The sequence below is a fragment of the Mus musculus genome, chromosome 15 (assembly GCF_000001635.26).
Source record: "Mus musculus strain C57BL/6J chromosome 15, GRCm38.p6 C57BL/6J".
NCBI lineage: Eukaryota > Metazoa > Chordata > Mammalia > Rodentia > Muridae > Mus > Mus musculus.
This window is the reverse complement of record NC_000081.6, coordinates 39,344,962-39,354,950: the sequence shown is the minus strand read 5'-3', so window position 1 is coordinate 39,354,950 and position 9,989 is coordinate 39,344,962. Positions and strand designations below refer to the sequence as shown.

At 38.9% G+C, this 9,989-nt stretch overlaps 1 protein-coding gene across 26 annotated transcripts in view; it reads right to left on the bottom strand.

The window, feature by feature from the left end:
• The window catches only part of Rims2 (regulating synaptic membrane exocytosis 2), a 486,087-nt gene that overhangs the window by 329,422 nt on the left and 146,676 nt on the right, over nt 1-9,989 (bottom strand). For all 26 annotated transcript variants that reach the window (NM_053271.2, NM_001256382.1, NM_001256383.1 and 23 more), the window contains one exon: nt 9,331-9,641. In NM_053271.2, the coding sequence (NP_444501.1) occupies nt 9,331-9,641 (311 nt within the window). The remainder of the gene's footprint in view (nt 1-9,330; nt 9,642-9,989) is intronic.

Here is a 9,989-nt window from a genome sequence, read left to right as displayed (position 1 = left end):
GGCACTATCAGTGACCTCCTGCTTTGAAGAGGCACAATAACCACAGCAACTCAAATAAGAGTTATGGGCTTGCTCATAGTTTAAGACAATGGTTTTTAACCTGGGGGTCAAATGCCTCATTCACAGTGGTCGCCTAAGACTATCAGAAAATGTAGGCATTTACATTATGATTCATAACAGTAGCAAATGACAGTTATGATGTAGCACCAAAAAAATTTTGGTTGGGGAATCACCACAACATGAGGAACCATTTCAAAGGAACATAGCATTAGGAAGGTTAAGAACCACTAGCTTAAAAGGTTAAGGTCACTTTCATCATGGTAGGAAGGATGGTGGCATACAGGCTGACTTTGTGCTGGAGAAGTAGCTGAGACTTCTACAGTGGGATGAGCAGGCACAGGAAGAGAAGAGACACTAGGCCTGACAATATGGGCTTTTGAACCTCAATTCCGACCCCCCAGTGACACACTTTCTCCAATAAGGCCATACCTACTCCAACAAGGTCACACCTATTTCTTCTAAAGTAGTACCACTCCCTGATGACCAAGCATTTAAATATATGAGCTTATGAAGGCCACTCTTATTCAAGACCACTGCAGTGGCTAACAGACCGCAGTGCTTAGTATATTAAAAGATTCACCTTGCAGAATGTAAGAAAAAATTACCCATATGACTCCCCCCCCCCATATTCGAAGGAGAAATGAGAAATGTATGCCAGATCTTGGGCTGGAAAATCTGCACCAAGGCTACTATGACGAATTATAATTCAAGGCACAGTTCCATAATCCATGTCCTAACATAAGTGCTTAACCACTGAGTCTCTGAAACCATATTAGCCAGGTGAACACTACTCCAACCTTGGGCAGCACAATGTAGAACATGACTCCATCCACTGAAAAAAATCAGATAAGAAGCACAAGACAGTTTTCTGGACCTCAGAACGAGGCTGGAAAACCTACCCTGGGAAGATCTTAGAGCCTCGAACACCAGATCAGTACTCAAGATTGAAGTCCCTATAACATCTTCATTGGCAGAAAAAAACCTAAGCCCTAGTCCATCAGATTCAATCCCAACACCACCACCCACTGACAGCTATGATCTTGGGCTAGGATAACTCATCTGAGTCATGCATATGCTTCAACAGTAGGCAGCTCAGTCCAACCTCAGTGCTGATGGTCTTAATGGGAATAGGAATATGATACAGCATTGTGGTATTGGTGCCCACTCATTTCTTCAATTAGTACAGCACAGGAAAATAAATAACTGCCTAGAGGAGGAAAATGGAAGTGAGCATTAACTCATGGCACAGGAGGCTCAAGTATGTCCCTCTGTAGCAGTTTAACCCAGTCAGGCAGCATTCCACCACAAGGTGAATAACTGTAGACAGTATATCTGTGCCTACCAAAGATCCAGGAAGAGGCCAAGAGGGACAACTTTTCAGGTGTTCTCCAGATCATCCTGAAATTACCAACAGCTGATCTGGAAGACAACTGGACTTAAATCACTGTCTAATACTGAAACAGTATCAGTGTTCATAAAAATTATTCCTCTGAGACCCTATGCTACAGCTCTTCATACCAAAATCACAACAGGAGAGAGGTGGTCTAACAGGAGTGCCAACACACTGTGAGCACACATAAGACCATCACTTCTGCTCAAATTCCTGGCCAAAGACGGCCTGCCCAGAGCCATCAGGACATAGGAATCAAGGAACAGCCAGGAACAGGATCTTTCCAGTTTCCACTGTGCACCCTGGAACTGAAGGTGAGTCACAGCTCTCCATACCCAATATTCTGCCAGAGAGAACTAGTCGCCCAGGAGTACTGACACACAGGCATACAGGAGGCAAGCCACGTTCAGAGACAGCAAGACCAGCTAACACCAGAGATAACCAGATGGCTAGAGGCAAGAAAAAGAACATAAAAACACAAACCAAGGCTATTTGGCATCATCAGAATGCAGTTCTCCCACTACAGTGAACCCTGGATACCCTCAATACACCAGAAAAGCAAGACTCTGAATAAAAACCACATCTCAAGATGATGATAGCGGACTTTAAGAAGGGCACAAATAACCCCCTTAAAGATATACAGGAGAACACAGGTAAACAGGTAGAAGCCCTTTAAAAGGAAGCACAAAAGCCCATTAAAGAATTACAGGAGAACACAACCAAACAGGTGAAGAAATTGAAAGAAACAGTGAAACTAACAGAAGTTATTGAACAAATGCATTTAAAAGTTATCTATAGAACATTTCATCCTAAAACAAAAGAATATACAGGATCTAAAAACGGAACTAGAAACAATAAAGAAATCACAAAGGGAGACAACCCTGGAGATAGAAAACATAGGAAAGAGATCAGGAGTCATAGATGCAAGTAGCACCAACAAAATACAAGAGATAGAAGAGAAAATCTCATGTGCAGAACTTACATAGAAAACATTTGACACAACAGTCAAAGAAAATGCAAAATGCAAAAAACTCCTAACCCAAAACATCCAGGAAATTCAGGACATTGTGAGAAGACCAGACCTAAGAATAATAGGTATAGAGGAGAACAAAGGTTCCCAAATTAAAGGACAGTGGATTTCTTCAAAAATTTTATACAAGAAAACTTCCCTAAAGAAGGAGATGCCCATAAACATATAAGAAGCCAACAGAACACCAAATACATTGGACCAGAAAAGAAATTCCTCCATCACATAATAGTCAAAACACCAAATGCACAAAACAAAGAAAGAATATTAAAAGCAGTAAGGGAAAAAGGTCAAGTAACATATAACGGCAGACCTATCAGATTTACACCAGACTTCTCACCAGAGTCTATAAAAGCCAGAATATACTGGGCAGATGTCATACAGACCTCAAGACAACACAAATGCCAGCCCAGGCTACTATACCCAGCAAAACTCTCAATTACCATAGATGGAAAAACCGAGACATTCCATGACAAAAACATATTTACACAATATCTTTCCACAAATTCAGCTATACAAAGGATAACAGATGGAAAACTCCAACACAGGGAGGGAAACTACACCCTAGAGAAAGAAAGAAAATAATTTTCTTTCAACAAACCCAGAAAGAGATAGCTACACTAACATAATTCCAACTCTAACAATAAAAATAACAGGATAAAATATTCACTATTCTTTAATATCTCTTAATATCAATGTATTCAATTCCCCAATAAAAAGACAACAAAAAACAGACTGGATACATAAACAGGACCCAGCATTTCCCTACATATAGAAAACACACCTCAGTGTCAAAAACAGACACTACCTCAGAATAAAAGGCTGGAAAACAATTTTCCAAGCAAATGGTCCCAAGAAACAAGCTGGAATAGTCATTCTAATACAGAATAAAATAGACTTGAAGCCAAAAGTTATCAAAAAGAATAAGGAAGGACACTTCATACTCACCAAAGGAAATCTTTACCAAGATGAACTCTCAATTCTGAAAACTTATGCTCCAAATGCAAGGGCACCCACATTCATAAAAGAAACTTTACTAAAGCTCAAAGCACACATTAAACCTCATACAATATTAATGGGAGAATTCAAAACCCCACTCTCACCAATGGAGAGATCATGGAAACACAAACTAAACAGAGAAACAGTGAAACTAAAAGAAGTTATGGACCAAATACATTTAACAGATATCCATAGAACATTTCATCCTAAAACAAAAGAATATACCTTCTTCTCAGCACCTCATGGCACCTTCTCCAAAACTGACCATATAAACAGTAATAAAACAGGTATCCACAGATACAGTAAGAGTGAAATAATCCCATGCATCCTATCAGATCACCATGGACTAAGGCTGGTCTTCAATAGCAACAAAAACAACAGAAAGCCCACATAAACATGGAAGTTGAACAATGCCCTACTCAATGATAACTTAGTCAAGGAAGAAATAAAGAAAGAAATTAAAGACTTTTTAGAATTCAATGAAAATGAAGGCACAACAAACCCATACTTATGGGACACAATGAAAGCAGTGCTAAGAGGAAAAATCAGAGCTCTGAGTGCCTCCAAAAAGAAACTGGAGGGGACCTGAGACTGCATTAACTAGGGAAGCAGATAACCCGGCCTGATCAAAGGCACACGTCCCTTCCGGTCCACTCCAGCACCAGAGTGCCTTGCCCTCGAAGTCTCCAGACACCCGCAAGGACCCACACAGGATCCCCCACAGGATCCTAAGACCTCTGGTTAGTGGAACACAGCGTCTGCTCCAATCCAATCTCGAGGGACCTGAGACTGAATTAACTAGAGAAGCAGATAACCCAGCCTGATCAGGGGCACAAGTCCCTTCCGGTCCACTCCAGCACCGGGGTTCCTTGCGCGAGGAGTTTCCGGACAACCCCAAGGTCCTCACAGGACCCTCCACGGGATCTTAAGACCTCTGGTGAGTGGAATACAACTTCTGCCAGGAGGCAGGTTCGAACACCAAATATCTGGGCACCTTCCCTGCAAGAAGAGAGCTTTCCTGCAGAGAATACTCTGACCACTGAAACTAAGGAGAGAGCTAGTCTCCCAGGTCTGCTAATAGACGCTAACAGAGTCAACTGAGGAACAAGCTCCAACCAGAGACAACTATAGCAACTAGCTTCAGAGATTACCAGATGGCAAAAGGCAAACGTAATAATCCTACTAACAGAAATCAAGACCACTCACCATCATCAGAACGCAGCACTCCCACCCCACCTAGTCCTGGGCACCTCAACACACCCAAAAAGCAAGACCCGGATTTAAAAGCATATCTCATGATGATGGTAGAGGACATCAAGAAGGACTTTAATAACTCACTTAAAGGAATACAGGAGAACACAGCTAAACAGGTAGACGACCTTAAAGAGGAAACACAAAAATTCCTTAAAACATTGCAGGAAAACACGACCAAACAGGTGATGGAATTGAATAAAAACATCCAAGACATAAAAAGGGAAGAAGACACAATAAAGAAAACCCAAAGTGAGGCAACGCTGGAGATAGAAACCCTAGGAAAGAAATCTGGAACCATAGATGCGAGCATCAGCAACAGAATACAAGAAATGGAAGAGAGAATCTCAGGTGCAGAAGATTCCATAGAGAACAGCGGCACAACAATCAAAGAAAATACAAAACACAAAAAGATCCTAACTCAAAACATCCACGAAATCCAGGACACAATGAGAAGACCAAACCTACAGATAATAGGAGTTGATGAGAATGAAGATTTTCAACTTAAAGGGCCAGCAAATATTTTCAACAAAATTATAGAAGAAAACTTCCCAAACCTAAAGAATGATATGCCCATGAACATACAAGAAGCCTACAGAACTCCAAATAGACTGGACCAGAAAAGAAATTCCTCCCAACACATAATAATCAGAACAACAAATGCACTAAATAAAAGAGAGAATATTAAAAGCAGTAAGGGAGAAAGGTCAAGTAACATATAAAGGAAGGCCTATCAGAATTACACCAGACTTTTCACCAGAGACTATGAAAGCCAGAAGAGCCTGGACAGATGTTATACAGACACTAAGAGAACACAAATGCCAGCCCAGGCTACTATACCCGGCCAAACTCTCAATTACCATAGATGGAGAAACCAAAGTATTCCACGAGAAAACCAAATTCACACATTATCTTTCCACGAATCCAGCCCTTCAAAGGATAATAACAGAAAAAAAAAAAAAAAAAAAAAAAAAAAACAATACAACCATGCCCTAGAAAAAGCAAGAAAGTAATCCTTCAACAAACCAAAAAGAAGACAGCCACAAGAACAGAATGCCAACTCTAACAACAAAAATAATAGGAAGCAACAATTACTTTTCCTTAAGATCTCTTAATATCAGTGGAGTTAATTCCCCAATAAAAAGACATAGACTAACAGACTGGCTACACAAACAGGATCCAACATTCTGCTGCTTACAGGAAACCCATCTCAGGGAAAAAGAAAGACACTACCTCAGAGTGAAAGGCTGGAAAACAATTTTCCAAGCAAATGGTCTGAAGAAACAAGCTGGAGTAGCCATTCTAATTTCTAATAAAATCGACTTCCAACCCAACGTTATCAATAAAGACAAGGAGGGACACTTCATACTCATAAAAGGTAAAAATCCTCCAAGAGGAACTATCAATTCTGAATATCTATGCCCCAAATGCAAGGACAGCCACATTCATTAAAGACACTTTAGTAAAGCTCAAAGCACACATTGCACCTCACACACTAATAGTGGGAAAGTTCAACACACTACTTTCATCAATGGACAGATCGTGGAAACAGAAACTAAACAGGGACACAGTGAAACTAACAGAAGTTATGAAACAGATATCTACAGAACATTTTATCCTAAAACAAAAGGATATACCTTCTCAGCACCTCATGGGACCTTCTCCAAAACTGACCACATAATTGGTCACAAAACAGGCCTCAACAGATACAAAAATATTGAAATTGTCCCATGCATCCTATTATCAGATCACCATGGACTAAGGCTGATCTTCAATAACAACACAAATAATGGAAAGCCAACATTCACGTGGAAACTGAACAACACTCTTCTCAATGATACCTTGGTCAAGGAAGGAATAAAGAAAGAAATTAAAGACTTTTTAGAGTTTAATGAAAATGAAGCCACAACATACCCAAACCTATGGGACACAATGAAAGCATTTCTAAGAGGAAAACTCATAGCTCTGAGTGCCTCCAAAAAGAAACTAGAGAAGCACACACTAGCAGCTTGACAACACATCTAAATGCTCTAGAAAAAAAGGAAGAAAATTCACCCAAGAGGAATAGACGGCAGGAAATAATCAAACTCAGGGGCGAAATCATCCAAGTGGAAACAAGAAGAACTATTCAAAGAATTAACCAAACGAGGAGTTGGTTCTTTGAGAAAATCAACAAGATAGATAAACCCTTAGCTAGACTCACTAGAGGGCACAGGGACAGCATCCTAATTAATAAAATCAGAAATGAAAAAGGAGACATAACAACAGATCCTGAAGAAATCCAAAGCACCATCAGATCCTTCTACAAAAGGCTATACTCAACAAAACTGGAAAACCTGGATGAAATGGACAAGTTTCTAGACAGATACCAGGTACCAAAGTTAAATCAGGATCAAGTTAACGATCTAAACAGTCCCATATCCCCTAAAGAAATAGAAGCAGTCATTAATAGTCTCCCAGCCAAAAAAAGCCCAGGACCAGATGGGTTTAGTGCAGAATTCTATCAGACCTTCAAAGAAGATCTAATTCCAGTTCAGCACAAACTATTCCACAAAATAGAAGTAGAAGGAACTCTACCCAACTCATTCTATGAAGCCACAATTACTCTGATACCTAAACCACAGAAAGATCCAACAAAGATAAATTCAGACCAATTTCCCTTATGAATATCGATGCAAAAATACTCAACAAAATTCTCGCTAACCAAATCCAAGAACACATTAAAGCAATCATCCATCCTGACCAAGTAGGTTTTATTCCAGGGATGCAGGGACGGTTTAATATACGGAAATCCATCAACGTAATCCATTATATAAACAAACTAAAAGACAAAAACCACATGATCATCTCGTTAGATGAGGAAAAAGCATTCGACAAGATCCAACACCCATTCATGATAAAATTCTTGGATAAATCAAGAATTCAAGGCCCATACCTAAACATGATAAAAGCAATCTACAGCAAACCAGTAGCCAACATCAAAGTAAATGGTGAGAAGCTGGAAGCAATCCCACTAAAATCAGGGACTAGACAAGGCTGCCCACTTTCTCCCTACCTATTCAACATTGTACTTGAAGTCCTAGCCAGAGCAATTAGACAACAAAAGGAGATCAAGGGGATAAAAATTGGAAAAGATGAAGTCAAAATATTACTTTGTTCAGAAATGGCAGACAGTTTTCTAAGTGAATTAAGTAAAATGTTTTTGGGGGAAAATTATTCTAAATTGTACTTATAATATGATCCTAGCATTCAAATTACTGTAACAGCTTTAAAAATAAACAATAAAACTAGAAGCCTAGCACTATCTGTTTGAAGGCTCTGTAAGTGCTTGACAGTCAAAACAATGTGATTTGGCACAGAAATGGACCGTGAACAAGAGGAGTCTGTGTGGGGCCGACTCAGATGATGACAACCAATGCTGGACAGAAGGAGAAAGGTAATTCAGTCAAGGAAGACTCGTGTGTGTAACAAATGCTGTTGCAACAGCTACATTCTCAGACCTTCAAAGAAATAAACAGTGGAAGCTTTTCCTTTTTAATCACAAATTTTAACCAAATTGGATCGTGTATAACTATAAAATAGGAAAGTATAGCACTTCTAAAGAAAGTTTAAATGAAAGGATTTGGAGATAGCTCCGTGGAAGCACACTTGCTTTGCATGAACACTGCGCTCAATCCCTAATATCACAAAAGAAAATACTAAACAAAAGGTGTTTGCCTTTGATTCAGGCTAAAGATATATAAAGTTTCTAAAAGAAACGAGGAAAACATTTTGACTCTACGGTGAGAATGATTTTGTTAGAATCAATGATTTTCTTAGGAACTACTAATCTATAGCAAATCAGGAATCATCAAAATAAAAATTTTGTTCATCACAAGGTAGATAAAGAATGGTGTGGTGGCAAATGCCTGGACATGAGAGATTAAGGAATTTAAAGCCAGCCATGATTACATATTAAGCTCCAGGCCCACTAGTGCTACATCATGAAACCCTGTACAAGAGCCTATACATAATCAAATTATATTTAAAGAAATTTCAAAAGAAAACATTTATAATGCATACAGCTTAAAAAGGAATGCAAAACACTTTTATAATTTAATGCATAAGTATAAAAAAAATAAAGGTTCATACTGTTCACCAAAGAAAATATATAAATGCCTATAAAACACAAGAAATAGCCTCTGCCTTTATTCAAGAAAGACTACAGTAAACAACTGATGCATCCAGTAGGAAGGGTGCAATTTACAACAGCAACAAAAGCTGTCCTGTTCAAATTCATGTCTTCATTCTGGGAAATCTATTTTATAGTCTTGCATATATCAAACATAAATACATTAAACCAGCCATACCTCAAATCCTGAACATCATGGATATATCACTTAATCAACTCACTGATGGTTAAACATTTCACATTTTTTTTATTTCCGCTTGGAATGAGTATTATAAATACTATGTTTGGGTCAACAAGGTGGCTCAGCAGGAGAAGGCATATGCTGCACAAGTCTGATGACCCAAGTTCAATTGTCAGACCCACAAAAGGATAGATGTCGAGAAACAAGACAGAAACAACAAACTGTACCTAGAGAAGAGACAAAATGTTTACCTGTCTGAAGGCATGTCACTGGCAATCTGGTGCTTCACTCCTGATCCATTTTTAATAGTATCCTGTCTTGTGAGCCCATGAGCTCGGCCTTTCTCAACTGCAGGTACTGATAAGTCACCTGGGGCTCCTTGGAACTGGGGCTGCTCGTGTAGTTTTGCTTTCTTCTCCTGAGGGGCTTCCTCATTTCGAAGCCCTCGAGGAACCTTTTGATCAGGTTGCTGCAGTGTGTTAGACCCACTATTATAAAACCATGCTCCTGATTTAGTGAGGATTTCTTGTTGTTTTCGGCACAAATTACACACCCACATAACCTGCACACAATGACACAAAAAGAAAAAAGAAAGAAATTAGTCTCCCTACATAGTGAAAAATGAAAGGTAAACAAAAGGAGAGAATACTCAAGCCAACAAAAAATTACATGGTTGTACTTCTGAAGTTAAAATATCAGGATTAATTGCTGTTATAAATTAAATCCTTTAATTTTTAAAGGGTAATTATAATGAAATTATACTGACAGAAAAACCTACATCAAAATACTAGTTTTTTGTTTGTATTATCTTTATTTAGTTAGAAGCATAACAGAGTAAACAGAAGATGAATTTGAGAGACAGTCGATTTGAAATGTATCTCTAAAATCGGGAAGTAAAGCTTTCAGCAAG